General features: G+C 46.2%; 2 protein-coding genes and 3 non-coding genes across 13 annotated transcripts in view; 2 read left to right on the top strand and 3 right to left on the bottom strand.

Moving 5' to 3' along the window:
- The window catches only part of Asator (tau-tubulin kinase asator), a 476,910-nt gene extending 472,077 nt beyond the window's left edge, over window positions 1–4,833 (top strand). For all 6 annotated transcript variants that reach the window (XM_065425394.2, XM_065425393.2, XM_065425395.2 and 3 more), the window contains 3 exons: window positions 1,749–1,961; window positions 2,931–3,136; window positions 4,388–4,833. In XM_065425394.2, the coding sequence (XP_065281466.1) occupies window positions 1,749–1,961; window positions 2,931–3,136; window positions 4,388–4,469 (501 nt within the window). In that variant the 3' untranslated portion in view covers window positions 4,470–4,833. The remainder of the gene's footprint in view (window positions 1–1,748; window positions 1,962–2,930; window positions 3,137–4,387) is intronic.
- LOC135896892 (uncharacterized) overlaps window positions 1–17,397 on the bottom strand; it is a 102,069-nt gene that overhangs the window by 9,187 nt on the left and 75,485 nt on the right. Inside the window, exon 1 of one of the 4 annotated variants that reach the window (XR_010562847.1) lies at window positions 1,713–1,836. The exons of 1 other annotated variant lie outside the window; for it this stretch is intronic. The gene's annotated coding sequence lies outside the window, so the exon portion shown is untranslated. Of the gene's footprint in view, window positions 1–1,712; window positions 1,837–1,915; window positions 1,991–12,083; window positions 15,088–17,397 lie in introns of those variants that run through there. 2 more of the 4 variants (XR_010562845.1, XR_010562844.2) reach the window with 2 other exon arrangements.
- On the bottom strand, window positions 11,555–11,629 carry TRNAS-GGA (transfer RNA serine (anticodon GGA)). The gene has a single exon. It is a non-coding gene; the product is annotated as a tRNA-Ser (tRNA).
- On the bottom strand, window positions 11,836–11,910 carry TRNAS-GGA (transfer RNA serine (anticodon GGA)). Its single transcript has one exon. It is a non-coding gene; the product is annotated as a tRNA-Ser (tRNA).
- TRNAS-GGA (transfer RNA serine (anticodon GGA)) lies at window positions 12,101–12,175 on the top strand. The gene has a single exon. It is a non-coding gene; the product is annotated as a tRNA-Ser (tRNA).

A 17,397-nucleotide genomic window follows, 5' to 3' on the forward strand; every position in this document is an offset into this window, starting at 1 on the left:
TTGCGAAATGCCGAAATTTCAGAAACTGTCCCTACAGTTATCGCTTCCTTATTTTGAACTGTAATTCCTTTGAGATCCAAGCCTTCCTTGCTCTACCTTTACGTGGATATGCTAGTGGGAAGCACTTATATTAAACTACTTTCATTTTGGTTATTAAAGCATCCTACGCATGATTAACATGCTTTAAAGAAAGTACATCATCCCAAGCCATTTCGCTCACCACCGTAAAGAAACGGTCAAGAGAAGTGATGTTGATTCACTTGTAACATAGCAATGGACCTTCTGCTATATGATAAGAGCTATGCGCAGGGAAAAATGCAAACACGGGGAAGTGGTCGATTACGTCAGACAGAATTGTTCCAGTACTTGACAACGCCTATTACTGTTAGTGATGAGGAGGTCAATTGACGTTGCAGTGGAGCAGGTGATACGCGTTGCTACATGAACGAGGCTGGAGAAACCATAACTATCGAGCAATGTCCAAGGTTCTTCTCTTGGTGTAGATGCACTGATCATATTAACAGTGATATCACTGGCAAGGAATAAAGCATTTTCATTTATCGATGCATAGTCTTAAAGACGTTCCAAAACAGGCAGTAATGCATCCAAATTTCCACTAGGTGGGCGATAAACCACACTGAAAAAAGACTTTTTCCCTCAACCGTTAGAATCTCGTAGCCTGGAGTGGATTTTGTGAAGTTGTGGTCTGCTATTTCCCTTAGCGTCTTGAGAACATTTATTGATACACCACGACCTCTGCGACGGCACCTACTTAGGACAAAGTGGCTGCAGTCCTTAAGATGTAGATAACTGGATTCATCACTGTACCATATTTCCGTAAACATGATGGCACCGAAGGAAAATGCAGGATCATGAAGCAATGCTTATAATTTACTTTTGTTATTTATATAGCTCATTTACAGCTTATTTATAGAGTTCATGTGAAAAACTTCATGCATTTGGGTGCCTGTTTGCAGGCTAGTTCAGTTATTGCTGCGGATGTAAGAAGGTGGTGACAAGCCACAATGAAGCAACAAGACAGGTCGTATAGTTCAAGTTACCACAATTCACGAGCCAGAAGTAATCTCAGCAATGCCATCAATGCTGTGAATATTCAGCAAAGTATTCACATTTGCGCGCATAAATCTGGCCATTGAGCACACAGACAAATTTAGCGGATGAAGTATATTCGTGGTTAGAGAACTGTAGTGGATGAAGTACATTTATTTTCCGTGCAACAACCATGTTTTGAGGCGACTGCAACAAGCGTTTATGGTGATACATAACGCAACATGCATATACTCCCACAAACACGTATTTTGATGGCAAGAGCACTGTCTGGTTTTCGCGTTTAGGCGCTATGTCGAACCCCAAGCCTCCGAGATCAGATCGGGAGGTTCGAATCATCATCATCATCAGCCCATGCTATGTCCACTACAGAACGAAGACCTCTCCCGGCGATCTCCAATTACCCCTATCCTGCGCCAACCGATTCCAAGTACCACCCACGAATTTCCCAATTTCATTGCCCCACCTAGTTTTATGCCGTCCTCGACTGCGCTTCCCATTTCTTGGTACCCATTGTGTAACCCTAATGGTTCAACGGTAATCTAACCTGCGCATTACATGTCCTGCCCAGCTCCATTTTTATCCCTTAATGGTAATTAGAGTAGCGGCTATACCCGTTTGCGCTCTGATCATGCGGCACTAACCGCGGCATTCCTGAAGCTGGCCGTGTCTCTGCGCAGGTGGGCGGCAGCGACGAGCTCCCGTCGCGCATTCCGGTGGCTAGGCGGAGCATACTGGCGCGGCGCCGGCCAAAGTCCATGATCGAGCAGGGATCGCTGGATGCCCCACACGAGGTGCAGCGCAGCAACTCGGCTGGCCTGGTGGTCAACGGCCGCGCCAGGCACCCCGGCGAGCGCTGGGGTAGCATCCTGCACGTGCCCGTGGTAGTCCAGGTGAGCGCTCGCCAGGTGGTGCCGTCATGCTTTACGTGCACGGAGGCAGGAATGAATCATGTTGTGAGAGGTAGCATCACGCGACAAAATTGAAGTCGGCCCAACACGTGATCATTGTGGCGGTGCGCTTTAGTGTCCACCACTCAGCGCACGCTATGCCGAAAGACGTTATCAGAGAGTTTGAGTAGGGGCCCCAAACGTTTTGGGGCCCCAAAGAAATAGCGTCGAAGCCACTGCGCATGCGCAAAGCGCAAACTGCGTTTAGGTTTTGCGTTGGGAACGCTATTTCACCGATTTAGCGGGAACCCAAATAGCGGCCCCAAACGCTTTGCGTCGGCAAACATGGCGGCACCCATCGAATCGACGGCTCTCACCCAGCACAAAACTGGGTTCGATTCGCGCTAACGCGTGAAGTTCGCAAGCTAGGAGAAGTGACTGCGGTTATCGCTTCCTCTCAACTAGCCTGTGTTATCAAGATTGACTCATTAGACGCCGCTGATTTTGAATTCGATTGTGGATTTTATGGCTCGTAAGCCTAACACGGCTAAGCTTGGCTGGTGAAGGCTAGAAAAGTTGGTTCGCTCAAGACAAAGCGCAACCAATTGTTTGCTGCTTACAGAATAACCTCTAAGTTGTAATCAAACGCGAATACACGCAAGTCAAATTTATTATTCCTATCATAAAATGGTATATTTTAGTTAATTATTTCTAATAGTTTTTCTTTGACGCCGCAGTGGCGCTGTCAGCGCAAGCCACTATCCGCAAACGTAAAACCTTATTCTAAATCTCTTCACTTCTAGGTGCCCCAACGCTAACACCCGCAAAGCTCTCTAGGACCCCAAACTATTGGGGTCCCTATACTAAAACTCTCTATGAACCGGCGCAGGAGGCTGGGTGCCGCGGAAAGGCAGTCGAGGACGGCAAATCACATGCGATGAGACTTGGCTGAGCGCGAGTTCTGGTGCGCAGGTGAAGCCCACCATTGGCGTGGACGACGGTGACGACAGCGGCGGGCGCAGCCCAGCCGACTCCCGCATCCCGCGTCCGCGCGTGAGGCAGCGCACCCCCGAGAGGCTCTCGGTGGCGGCCCTCAGTCACTCGGCGCCCATGGAAGGACGCTGGAGGCCACAGCCGCCGCCCGGCGACCCGCCGCCCAACCACTGCGTGCCGGCCAGGTAGAGCACCGCTGGCTTCTTCTTTTGTTTGCCTTGCGTTGCCCCATACTTCATGATGAAGAAGGTATCGCATTTTACCGAGTGCTAACTTATGGTTCATTGTAAGCAACTCACATATATGGACGACTACTCTCTTAGTATTGTTCGACTTAGATTTCAGATATGAGTGGAAAATGTTTACAAAGATTTTCCAATTAAGTACTCGCCGTGGTTTGTCAGTGACTATGGTGTTGGGCTGCTGAGCACGAGGTCGCGGGATTGAATTCTCGCCGCGGCCCTCGCATTGCGATGGAGGCGAAAACACCCGTGTACTTGGATTTAAGTGCACGGGAAGGAACCCCAGGTGGTCAAAATTTACGGAGTCCTCCACTACGGCGTGCATCATTATCAGAGAGTGGTTTTGGCACGTAAAAGCCCATAATTTTTAAATATTTTCCAAATACTATAACGAAACAGCATTGCATATAAAATTACAAAGTTTATGAATACTGTGAAGACACGATCGTGAGTGCGTGAAGCATGCGTTGCTCTTGTCAATTTGAAATTGTCAAACCCGGTGAGGGGCTCTAAGCATATGTTGCATCGTCCCACTCCCTCACAGTCTACGTCACTCACTCATGCTCTCACTCGCGAGTGTGAAATGAGTATCAGATACTTTACTGATACGGGATCTTGCCGACCTACGAGTCTTCCAACTGTGTATGGCTCCGTATAAGACTACCACTTCTAATTTTCTACCTACTTATAATAAGTGCTTTACGCCCTCTTTTCTATGTGCTGTGCTTCCTCTTACTTAACTACTCACGTGGGATTTTATTCTCGCTAATGCTACATGTTCTCTCTGAGACGATATATTCGCACATGCATGTTAAACGATTAGATCTGATTGTACTGCCAAAAGGCGAGAGTGCATAAAGGCTTGACGTATACTGGTGACACATCTACAAAGACCAAGTAAGGCAGTCACCGATAAAGATGATGACAATGTCGCAGCTGCATTTATCCCGGGCTTTCGGCTTATGCGTTCGGCGAATTTAGTTGCAAGCTGAGAGTGGTCTTGATTTACGCTCTTACCGCAGCAGGCAACAATGTGTCCGAGAACGTTCATTGCTCTGGGCAGAATGTTATGTTAAACGTTGCGAAATGTACAAGCAATCATTCAGTGGGAATGAACGTTGTTCGACGGCACTTGCAAAATGGCGCTTCGTATTCGTTTTCTTCTTCCCTGTCTTCCTTGTGCCATTACACCAGGAGGCGCCGGTACCGGCCGCTGTCACCGAGCGATCTACAGATGACCGGCAGCGAGTCTTCGCGCGGCAACTCCCCGGACTGACGTCATCAGCCTGTGCGTGCCTGCTGCTGCGCGTGTGCGTGAGCCGGCGGAACCGGCGCGGACGTCGTCGCCTGGTGGCGTTGAGTGGCGACTGTGTTTGCCCGACGATCGGGTCGACCACTTCTCTAGTCAGCCGTGAAAGTGGACGCATCACGTGCCGTTGGTCCCGAACAAAAGCCTCGTGCCAGGGGGCCCGGGACGACCAGCGGTCCCGCTTCGCCAGATATACTCGCCTCGCCGACAACGCTGCTTCATCTCGCCGTCTCGGAGATCTTAGGTTTTCTTCGGAATACATGCCAAACCAAAGCGTCCTTGTTGCTGTCACCGCACTTAGCACAAACGACAGGCCGATTCTTTTTCTGTTGCTGTCGTTGTCTTAATTTTTTTTTTCGTTTTCAGGATGCCTTCGCGGCTGCTAGTTCACGGGCAAGCACTGTAGCAACGTTTACCTCAACAATTGCTTTTCCTCGGAAACAAATAAGTGATCTGCGCTGTTAAGGACTGAGAAGATACTTGCGTTACTGAGAAATGTTGCAGTAGTTGTGGCAGCACTACAGAGGCGCCCATTCACAAAACTGTAGTATTCTAAGGACCGCAGATGTTGGCGTTGTTGAATAATTGTTTGCGGCATGAACTCCATTCTGCGTGCCTATCCCAGTATAGCCGAAACGTCGTTGCTATATACCTAACGATGACCCAACTTCCCTACAGTAAGTCTAAATGACCATTTTTCTTCCATTCAAGCCTTGGTTGAAAGCCGAAAGGAGCACCACACAGATGTATGAAAACCTGCACTTGTGTAGACTAATCAAAACGCCATATCTGGTTAAACCCAGAACTATAACGGTTACAGTTCGAGAGCCCAAGGCTGCCATTGGAGTCAAGTTTCACATACTGGGGCTATGCGTCAAGTACCCGAAAAAAAAATTTGTTCGTAGACATGGCCTAGCAATCACTCTTGAGCCTACCTTGCGATAAACCACACCACATCCTTCCTAATTTGGGTCAGAGTCGGCTTTTATTCGATATAACATTACACTTCAGACTCTATGCAAAAGCAAACGCAATGGTTTTGCAAATTGTATACTATTTGTTTGCAGGAATCTTATCGCGTTTCTAGACATTAGAGCATTCTGCTGACAATAAGACGTACAAAAGTTGTCACTGTAGGTGTCCTATGCAACACAGTGACACTAAATTTTCACAACATACGAGAGATTACTAGCGAAATAACGAGCAGCCGTCTGCACTTTTGCGGCGCTCTTCTTGTGGTGATACGCCCTGTCGATGGCACGTTGTTTACCCGCTGTAGCCATGTCTCTGCCTAAAAGGGCAGCTGCTTGGGCTGGTCGGTGGTGCATTACCTTAGACCAGGAAAAATGCTTTGTAATACGCATGACGTGAAGAAAAGAAGAAGCTTTATCTTGACGCCTCCTTTCTTCCACGTGTTGCTTACTAAAAAAGATTTTCTATGCCAAATGCATTAACTAAAAAAGAAAGTTAAGGTATGCAGGAAGCTTTCTTATTTATTGTTCATGTCGCAGGTTTCATAAGCGCTTTGGCAATTACAGCACTCACCCTTACAGAGAGCGAGAGACGTTTATTATGACATAAAAACTAAAAAGTTGGCCTGAATCAAAGTTCTGACCTGCTACTCAGCTTTGCCGGAGGAAATCAACAGTAGAAGAGAAATAGACAATAGTAGATGGTGAGAACGAAACTGCGAATTAGAACTGCTCTTGAAATGAACGAACTTGAAAGACATTTCGAGGTCTGAAATCCAGACCGGCCTTTTGCACGAACTCGATGAGAGCCTTTCGAATATCACACCGAATACCGAATCCTCTCGAACACTCTTTACCAGTGTAAGCGCCTCAAAATATTCCTCTTTCAGAACAGCGTAAAATTATTTCTGTCGACAATGGTTCAGATCTACCCCTTCAGGCCCGAGCTAATTATCTAAAATTCAGTTTTAACGTGTCTTGCACCTTCAGCATTGTTAAAAACACACAGCACTATATATAACTGTCAATAGAATGCTGATTCGGGTCAGTTCGTGCGTACTTTGGCAAGGAAATTACCCTTCTGAGCTGGACGGAGGCTTATTCAGCACTCGAGTAGATAATTCAGGAGAGGCAAACAAAAATCGTTTATTTCACGTGCATTGTGCGCGAAAAACAGCTGATAGTTGGTCATTTTTTTTGCCGAGGGACGACCATTATTGTCGATAACAACGAATTAATAACAGAACGCGCTGCATGACGAGCTACTGGCGTCGTGGTATGCCTTTTCTAAAACAAGACTGATGCGTAAGGTAACTATTCCAGCACTGGCTGGGTCAAAGCATGTCTCGAAGTGTACTTGGCGCACTTTGCATGTTACCACTTTCGTTAGCGCGCAAAGTTGTGTGCGCTGCACTCGACGGGTGTTTGGCTTTTGTTTATTCTCAGAAGGCAGGAACGACATGGTTGATAATTAGAAAGGTTTGAGCGCGAGCTACTTGGTACGCACCATTCATTTTAGAGAGCGCAAAAAAAGAAACATGGACAAGGAGAGCACAGGACCAGCGCTGAGTGCCCACAACGCGTTTACTGAAGCCCGCACAAATATATACTGTTCGCAACGGACTGAAAGAGAGAAAGGGTGGGCTAGTCATCGTCAGTCAACTCTTCCTGCGCACGCGTCACAAACGTAACGCTGTACAAAGGATCTGAAGTGAAGGCGCTAAAACGACGGTGGATGAAGAAGGAACACACACAGGGCGCCACTTCCAACAATGTTGAATCAGGAAAGAATGCCACTGATTTGTACTAGGAGCGCAATCACAGTTTCCCAGTGCGCATTCGCGTTCAGGTAAAGCAGTTCTTTGCGTGATATGGATATCGATGCAACGCTTACGCACTTATCACCTGCTTCAATGATCCTTTTGGCCTCAGTTATTAATCGAACCCATCTGTCGTGGCTTCTGGCAACCACAGAGCAGGAGTGGAAGTCTGGTTTACATTTGCAATTTCTGCAATAAATTTCCAGGTGGCCCTCCCTCCCATTGCTGACTTTGTTATTGTGTTGCCTCAGGCTGTCATTCAGGCACTCTTCTGTTTGGCCCACGTACTTTCTACCACAATCTAACGGTATCTCATAAACGAGTCCTGCCTGACAATCTACGTATTTGTTATCGTGTTTGGTGACACCGGCCGGTGCCTTGCGGGACAAAGCTTAGTCACTCTGCATAGCTTAGGGAGCTTGCACGGGGCTGAAAACACGACATTTACATTGGCTCGCTTTGCAATCTTTTTTCAAATTATGCGACATGCGGTGTATGTAGGGTTTTCTTTTTCGCGGGGTGACTCCTGGTCTGTTGGGCGAGTTCGCGACTTCTTCAGGATTGTATCCGCAGCGGAAACTAAAACAGGTTGCGGGTAGCCGGCCTCTTCGAGTCGATCAATCTGCTTAAGAAAACTCGCCGCAGCTCAATGTGAACAGGACTTCTTAAAAAAAATTCAGCAGGCACATGTTAGCAATGCTGCGTTTAACTAGCTTAGAGTGAGAGGAACTAAAAGGCAGCAGAGGTTTACTAGCCCGATGTTCATACTGCCAACAGACGTGGTTATTTGCTAAAAACAATCTAAGGTGATGCAGGAATCTACCGGAAGCTTGTGGGTAACTTCAATGGGGAGATAAAATCTGCCTGAAGGTCGTCAATATTTTGGCTAACGACCAAGTCGGCGTCACTGTAATTCTTATCTACGAAAATTAGGAGGTCGCCAACGAATCTAAAAACTTTGACTACGCCATTACCCTCGAGACTGCTAGAAATGGCTATGCCGACACGAGCTAAAAATAAATCACTCAGGATCGGAGCTAAACTCGAACCTATGCAAACGCCGCTCTTTTGCAGGTACAAACGACTGTCCCATTCAATATAGGTGGAAGCCAGGTAAAGGTCTAGCACAGCCAAGAATTTGTCTTCCGGAATACCAGCTTTGTTCTGAAAAGGCAGGGAGCCGAAACTGTCAATGCCTTCCTGGACGCAATGAAGCAATTCTGCTTTTAGCATGCTATAATATAGATTTTTCAGATCTACAGAAAGGGCCTTTAGTTCTGTTACTGGCTGCCTAGACAAGTATTCAACTACTTGTGCAGAATCCTTTACCAGGTAAGAATAGTCTACTGTAAGAAGCTTTTCTAACAGAGACGCGGCTAAACACTTCTGCCACGTATTGCGCTCCGACACATTACGAACGCGAATGCGCACTGAGAAACTGTGATTGAGCTCCTAGTATAAATCAGTGGTGTTCTTTCCTAATTAAACATTGTTGGAAGTGGCGCCCTGTTTGTGTGTGTGTGTTCCTTCTTCGTCCACCGTCGTTTTAGCGCCTTCACTTCAGATCATGCTTAACCAACACGCCCAACTATCCATCTTAACGCTGTACAAATGTTCCTTAGAAATTAATTAGTTTGGATTGTGTTCATATGGTGTATTTTGCATTCGTATAGTGATGCGCAGCAAGAGTTTATTGACGACGACTCGCCTATCCTTTCATCTTTCTCTCTTTCAGCCCGTTGCGAATAATATCTGTTTTCTGCGGGCTTCAATAAGCAGGTTTCTGGCAATCAGCGATGGTCCTGTGTTCTTCCCTGTCCCTGTGTTGTGTTTTTCGGCGCTGTTTGAAATGAATGGTTGATAATACTCGGGCAACAAAATCAAACAGGGTGGTGGCGATACCGCAACTTGTTTGCATGATGGGTGCGCATTCTGGATGCATGTGCGCTCATTGGCCAGTGGCTTGACTTGACTAGGCTCTCTGCGGGAGGACCCTCAGACGCTTTCGCTGGTTCATGAGCGGCTCGCGGTGGCGATATACTGTACGGCATCACGCAGCAGAGCCAATCGAGAATATCTGATATTCGTTGTCGGTAATGGGTACCCAATATGACGAAGACACTTTAATCCCACTGACACAAATTCGTTAGCTTTCGGCTTTATATTACGTACCTCAAAGTAAAGCTCTGTAGAGGAGCGCTAGAAAAGTTCATAGTAGGTTAAGTTGTGCAATATGAAGGAAATGATAACCAGTCAAACAGTTACTTAAATAGTAGCGAATAACAAAACAATTATTCGTCACAACTTGCTCGATGAAGCTGCATACCGCAGATTTGAACGAAGGTGTAGAAGGATTGGTGAAGTCTCGTTAGTTGTGGCATTAAGATCAATAGTGCAAGAAAAGAAAGCCACACTAGCGCTCACGTTTTGCCAGTACATAGATGGCAGAGAAGGGAGCGTGGTTCCGATCATTTGCAGATCACAAAGCTAAACAGTGGGGGAACACTTATTGGTGCTTTTTTTTTGGCGCAATAAATCCACTTTGCGCACGTGATTTAGGCACGATGGAAACGCCGGCGAGAGAACTTTACGCCGAAGACTGCTGCGAAGCAGAGACGCGTGCCATATATATATATAGACGAGCCCGCGGGGAGCCGCATGTACAGAAAGTATTAGGTAACCGAAATGGCATTACCCGGCATTATTCAGTGCTGACCGCTGTTGAAGAGCGGTCTACATGCAATGCGACGAGTGGGCAAGTGTGCCTCTTCCTAGATGACAATGCATGCTTCCCTGCGCGTTTATTCACGCAGCGCCCTGTTTGGCCCACATATACTCGTCCACATTTTAGCGGGATTTATTGCACCACGCCCGTGGCGCATTTCAGATTCTAGGCAGAAGCAAGAGTAAAATTGCCCGTGAGCTTTTAGAAGCTTGTCAGATCAAGGAAAAGGGCGATGACTGCGTAGGTGACATTTCTGGTGCGTTATATCACGCTGAGCACAATTTCCTGCGCAGCTTGTGTTGACATGAGGCAGGCTTGATTTGCCCTCTCCTCGTCATTCCCCCCTTCCTTCTTTGCTGCGTGTGAGCACTCCTTATATATGCAGATTCGACATAAATAAACCCAGTTGATAGTTTGCGCTCCTTTAGTTTACCTAGTTTTTCCCCGTTATCGTTCTTTCTCAGGCGCAACTCTCCCTAAAACATAGCCATGCACCAATTCGCCCAGCAAAAAGTTCTAGATTACACTATAGGAGGCGGCGTTATTGTAAGGTCTTACTGAAGCTCATATTATCACTTTCTGTGGCCGTCATGGGTTACGTTTCTTCGACATTCGCCAATCTGCAATTTTAAGACCTTATACAGTAGAACCATGCAACTGTCTTTATAGTCAGCTGTCACCAATACGTTACGGATTCAGTAGAATCTAGTAGAAACGCTATACTGTAGGCAGTGCTGCCTTTGAATAGAGTGCGCGACAGTGGAGCAGTCCTTGGAATCACACAGCGATGGAGTGCACATGCAAGCAGGCTGTACCAAGGAAAGATATTAAAGCAACAAATTAGCATCACACGCGCAAGCTAATTTCGAGACTATCTCGTGATAATGTCGAGACTGGAATTTCGATAACCATGAGCGATAACCCTTTCCGACACATATTACGCCTTATACGTCATACTGATCGTGCGGGTAGGGTATACCTCGAGAATTATACCACAACTTATGCATCAATTGATGCAGTGAATAAAAACAATTCTTCCTACAGCTTGCTAAACCTGGCTTACGGCCACGCCGTGGCGCAAAAAAGAAAGAATTAAAAAATGCTTGTATTATGCCTGTTTCGGAAACACGTCCGCGTAATGATAAGCAACGATTCTATGATAACTGTACATTGCGCATAAAAAATGGGACAGACCCTGAGGTACCTTAATTAACTACAATAATGCGTCGCTTGATGAAGCCCTAGCAGATTGAAAATTGCATTGGTGGGCTTGGCCATTGACACTCCGAACGGTACGCACTTTTTGAGACATGGACGAACGTCAAATCGTACAAACACGAGCGCTGAATTTCGCGCGAGTTTCGTGTGCGCTCGTGTTTGTGTGAGTTGTTCTAGTAGAGGTTCCGCGAAAACCCGCAAGCTGGAGAGAAGTTATGAATAAAGGGAAAATCAGACATCCACCCGTTCGTAGCAATTGCTACAAAGGATGCCCATACGGATTCCTCGAAAGAAAAGCCTCATAGTTGAAGAAAAATTCGTCCTGGTCCGGGACTCGAACCCGGGACCACCGCCTTTCCGGGGCAGCCGCTCTACCATCTGAGCTAACCAGGCGGCTAGCAGATGGCAGGGCGAAGTCGAATTTGTCGACAACACAAAGCAAAGGCAAGAGTTTGACGTAGTAGTTCTGCGAAAACCCGCAAGGTGGAGAGAAGTTATGAATAAAGGGAAAATCAGACATCCACCCGTTCGTAGCAATTGCTACAAAGGAAACCCATACGGATTCCTCGAAAGAAAAGCCTCATAGTTGAAGAAAAATTCGTCCTGGTCCGGGACTCGAACCCGGGACCACCGCCTTTCCGGGGCAGCCGCTCTACCATCTGAGCTAACCAGGCGGCTAGCAGATGGCAGGGCGAAGTTGAATTTGTCGACAACACAAAGCAAAGGCAAGAGTTTGACGTAGTAGTTCTGCGAAAACCCGCAAGGTGGAGAGAAGTTATGAATAAAGGGAAAATCAGACATCCACCCTCTTGCCTTTGCTTTGTGTTGTCGACAAATTCGACTTCGCCCTGCCATCTGCTAGCCGCCTGGTTAGCTCAGATGGTAGAGCGGCTGCCCCGGAAAGGCGGTGGTCCCGGGTTCGAGTCCCGGACCAGGACGAATTTTTCTTCAACTATGAGGCTTTTCTTTCGAGGAATCCGTATGGGTTTCCTTTGTAGCAATTGCTACGAACGGGTGGATGTCTGATTTTCCCTTTATTCATTGTTCTAGTAATCAGCGTAGATGGCAAACTAGTTAGCAAAGCGGACAGCGGCCATTTTAAGGTTTAGTTCCAATTCTCACGAAGCCGGTGAAGGAGACAGCTTCTGAGAAAGAGCATTGAAGTGCAAAACGATGCGGGCTGCTTCGCTGTCTAGGCAAGATGGCGGTTGAGCAGAAGGCTTGGAAACTCGTTTAGAAGATCGTCTTCTCGCAGGAAAATAGAGTCACACTTTTGTGCGCGTTTGGTGTAAGCACGTTGTCTTTTTAATAGGTTCGCACACACAAAGTATTAAAATGTAGCGATAATATGTGCTTTCCTTAACTTTTTTCTGGTGCACGCGAGGTGGCGTCACGTTGCAGTGACGTCTGCCAGGCGATTCCCGATGCATTCCATGACTTGATCTCGAAGCTGTCTTAGCTGTGTACGTAGGCTGTCTGCAATGCTCGCCATAATCTAAACACGCCGATGTCTAAACAAGGGGGCTGCTTTTAAAGTGATAATGAAAATGGGACGCGATAAACATTCTGATCAATATTTGGCAAGAAAGCCACTGGAAAAAAACGGCACGTGCACGGAAAAAGAAATCAGAAGGAACAGTGCTTACAACAATGCGTATCATGAATATCAAAAGGTTGATTTCAGCAAAACATCTAATGTAATGTAACGGTTTTTTTACCGGCGTCGCCCATCTTTCAACGTTAATTTATACCAAAGCAGGCTCTATTGCTGGATTCCTGAAAGTGAGGATGCCATTACGAGCCTTCTTGGTCATCTGCAGCTGTGTCACTCGTTTTGTAGTACAATAAAGATGATTGCGCGTAGAAAACTTTAAAATGTAGTAACGAGATTGTCGCCTCCCGAGTCATTTTTTAAACTGAGTTGGGTAGTTACGCAAAAGTGTCCGAGAGAACCTGTGTAAAAAGTATGTTACGGCGTTCCTTGAAATAGAAGCAAGTTTATGTAGATGAATAAGGTGAGGTTGTAGGTAATGTTCGACACTATGGTCGCCGCCTTTTCCGCAAGATATCGTTGTTATAAAAGCAGACGGGAATGTGTTGCGAAGATCAATTAGAAAAGTCACAGAATGGCAGATCATGTCCTGATTTAAAGCCTAGAGTTGTGAACTTATATGTATCTGAATGTCGTAACACAAATTCTCGTCAGGTTTAGAAGAAAACATTTCAAATGAAGAGTTTGTATCATTTCTAATGGTTTCATGCGCCTCTCTTGTTTTGGCTAACGGTATCATCAAAAGTGCAGTGCGTAGCCACTCTCGGAATCTCCGCCGTCTTCACCCTTTTTGACACTCGTTTTGCGTGAGATGTGAGGTAAGCAGCGTATCTACATAAACCGCAATGACCACTTACGAATTACGACAGTTCGTCAGCTGACTATTCAAACAAAACTTGAAGTGACGATGCTTCAAGGGACAACTGGCATTTTGCTTCCGTCGAGTGCAGCGCTCCAAGTGTTGAATTTAGGGGTCGGCCCTTTCAGTTTTACTCAGATCAAAACCGAGAGTTAGTCCGGTCAATTTCCCACGTTCATAGTGGCATGCAGTCTCTGCTGGCGGCACTGGTGAATCAACTTCCCAAACTTCCATCTGACTTCACACAGTACATTCTCAGGATCTCAATAACATTACCACGATTCGAGCAAGTAGATTCAATATTCGATTCGCCTTCTAGCATAAATTTCGGAGTCAATCTACCACATGTGCTTTCTGTATAACTTCTGGGAGAGTAATTCAAGCTATGTAGTCGATTATTTGGCGTCATTTGGAGCTACGAAAAAGTGACAAGTAAAGGTATGCACCAAAGGCCACTTCACGGACTAGAGCGCCCTGCGGTACAATTGTTAAGCCGGGCTGCAGTTCAGTAGCATTTTTACACTTTGTCCGCATCATCTGTGCTTGTTTATTCTCTAGAAATGTTTCGGCAAGAATTCCCGAACGAATTTGCCCTGTACATAAGTGTAATATAACATGTTAACATTAGTTTACTGCGATCTTCGCTAATTATACCGCAAGTTAGCCTGTAGATAATCATAGGCGTACAACTTCTCTAGAAGACTGATTGAAAATATTTCTTGGTTTTATTATTTCTTCTCTTAACACTACAAAGTAGAATAACTATGTTATGCACGGTATCAAACAATGAAGATGCAACCTACGAGCGACAATGTAGGCTATGCAACATCTGCGAAGCCCGTAACTACAGAGAGGCGCTCCGTCGTGATTTGTTTTGCTGCAATATAGTTGTCCTGTTTAGGTTATCATTCGCATATACATATTATACATATTATAACCGCTTCCGTTTCATTAATGCTGATTGAGCCTCTTAGATGGCGAGAACTAGAAAGAAGTTATTATTGTTCTGACAACACACAACATCCTGATCTCGCGTTACGTAAGAACGCCGGTCACCCAGAAATAGGATTTTACATTATTTCTTGTTTGGCAAATAGCGTTGTGGGGCAGGCAGTGGATGCGAGGATGCTATTTTAAGAGGGTGAGTGCATGGAGTGCCCAATGAATGTGGTCTCGCGAGAAAAACGCCAGTGTACCAGACTGAAGAAAATAAATGATGTTTTCGACATTATGCTTCCGGCAGCTTCTTGGACGAGAATGGGCTTAACGGCAACGGCGGTTGCCGCGGTTGAAACGGCCACAAGAGTCGTCCATGCCACCCTGTCGTCGACAACTGCTCGAAGCCCTGCGTGGTGTGACTGTTGGAAACTGAGGGCGTTGTGCTGAGTGTTCAAGCACGTGCGACACGAAGCGCGCCTTGATCATGTGCCTGGAAGACACCTGAAATACACGAGAGCAAGGTAGTGGGTCACAAAGGAGGCTACACACGAGTACACTAGGGTGGCGCGAATAGTAACTTTTGAGAGTGAATCAAATGCGGCTCGAATGGTGCCAAAAGCAAATCGAATCGAATTAAATATCGATTGTCTTTCTAATAGCTTTCGAAGAATGATTAGCCGTTTGCACAGTTTTATAAAACCGGGACCACATCCTTACCTTAGCAAGTTTCACTCGTAGCTTTGCACCTTAAGAAGCGTTCTTTTTTAACCGAAAATGGAGCAATACAGAAATGAGCAGTTTATTCGCATACACGGTGTTTTTCAGAGCGCGAATTATTCGGTAAGTCTGGTTTCCTGAGCCATGTAGGCTACTTTTCTCTGCTACGTAAGTTCTCATATTCTATGCCGACATATAGGCCTGCGAGGGTGGTCGTATTTCGGCTCTAATACAGCGCACACCTCTGCAGGGAACAAAAACCACACGCGACGAGACAATCACAGCTTCAGAAGAACTTCAGTTTGGCCTAGTTGGTGTTTACTGCACATCACATTGACCGCAAATAAAGACGGGGACAGCGGGAGAGAACACATAAATAACGCGGGCGGTAACTTTCAACTGCTTTATCCCCGGCCGCCAGCGGGCATATATAGACATATAGAACATGCGCAGATCGCAGCAAACACGAACACTCATCAGCCTAGCGTGGGAACCAATTATCATAAAAATCTATTTCCGATTGAAACAAGCTAATAGAGGCTTTGCGCAATGAATTCCATCCCTTGAGTCCTCGACCGAGGACTCCTGCCCCCTTAACCCAATTTTTTCCTGAATAAAATTATTTCTCCCTGTTCAGCGGAAGACTCAGCTCTTGGCTGACTACGATTACCCAATGTAAACCGTGGAGATGCTTCGTTATACAATCGCTTAACCGATATGAATGACAGCTGGTGCGTCTGAGAGACAGGTAAATTCTAGCAACTTTAGCAAGTAGAATTTCCATTTACGACCTTAAATGTTTCTTACAAAATATTTCAAAACAATGGCAAAGAAAGAAATACAAGCAAGAAGTTTACAAGGCTGTAACCTAAAGGTATGGGCAGCAACACTTAGATCGGTCTCTTAGCGTTTTTTATAGGTATAGGAAACAACGCTTAATTTGGATTCTTAGCGTTTTCCCCCCGTTTTTCGTTTCTATTTTTCTCCTTTTATTTATTCATTCCATTTCAGTATTTCCTTTTATTTTACGAGCACTTGTTTCTGCCACTCGTTCAGTTATCTCTGACACGATAGCCCGCGACCACCAGCGAAACAGCTAATAGAGTACTGCTGTGCACGTCGTTGACACGCCGGCTAACACACGGGCGTGGACACGCGACTGACAGACGGCCGTGTCGCTGGCCTTGTGCTCCTTTATTCTCAATTTGACACCTTAGCCGTTAACACACCTTCGCTCGTTGCCGCGCCCACCCTCCTTACGCCCTCTTTCCTGCAGAAGAACCCCACCTATGTATGCTGTGGCGAGGAAAGCATGCGTCGCCTTGAAGAAGACAATTCCACTCAACTGCTCAACTCAACTCAACTCAAATGCTCAACTTCTCTAATCTTTATGTATGTTGGAATATGGTCGCTTCCATGTGTTTCTGTGTCCGTAAACCATAGGGCGCTCGAGGCAAAGCGCCGTGACACCAAAGTTCAGTCCAAGCAGCTACTATAGGTCGTGCCTCGCCGAAATGTAGGGCCATCGTCATTCACACAGCACAGATCATGGTCGGCGGCAAAGGAGGCAAGACTCCTGCCTTTGGAGTCAATTTTAGTGCTTCCCCGTAGCTGGTGATGCGCGTTGAAGTCACCTGTGATAACCCAGGGGCCATTGTTCATTAGTAATATTTTCTTAAGTCGTTCACCGTTAAAGTGACCCGCTCTGGGGATATGTAGGCTCCAATTATTGTAAATGACACATTCTTCTTTTGGACGTTTAGGCAGACATATTGGTTGTCGTCATGAGGCTCTACCGCGTTAGCGACATATGTTAAGTCCGTGTGGATGTAGATGATCGCTTTCGTGCTCGCACCGCATGTGGACGAGACGAAAGATTCATAACCGGACAGTCTGAGTGGAGTTGATGTATTTGGTTCGCAAATGACCAGTATGGGGAAGCGATTTGTAAAAATGAATTGGCGAAAGTCTGATATACGGGTCCTTAGACCCCTGGCATTCCACTGAAAGATCGACGCACTTTTAAGTTCAGTGCGGAAGGGGACTATTGGTCGAGCCATGATGCTTAAACGATGCTTGCAAGCACTGGATTTA

The sequence above is a fragment of the Dermacentor albipictus genome, chromosome 7, assembly GCF_038994185.2.
Source record: "Dermacentor albipictus isolate Rhodes 1998 colony chromosome 7, USDA_Dalb.pri_finalv2, whole genome shotgun sequence".
Lineage (NCBI taxonomy): Eukaryota > Metazoa > Arthropoda > Arachnida > Ixodida > Ixodidae > Dermacentor > Dermacentor albipictus.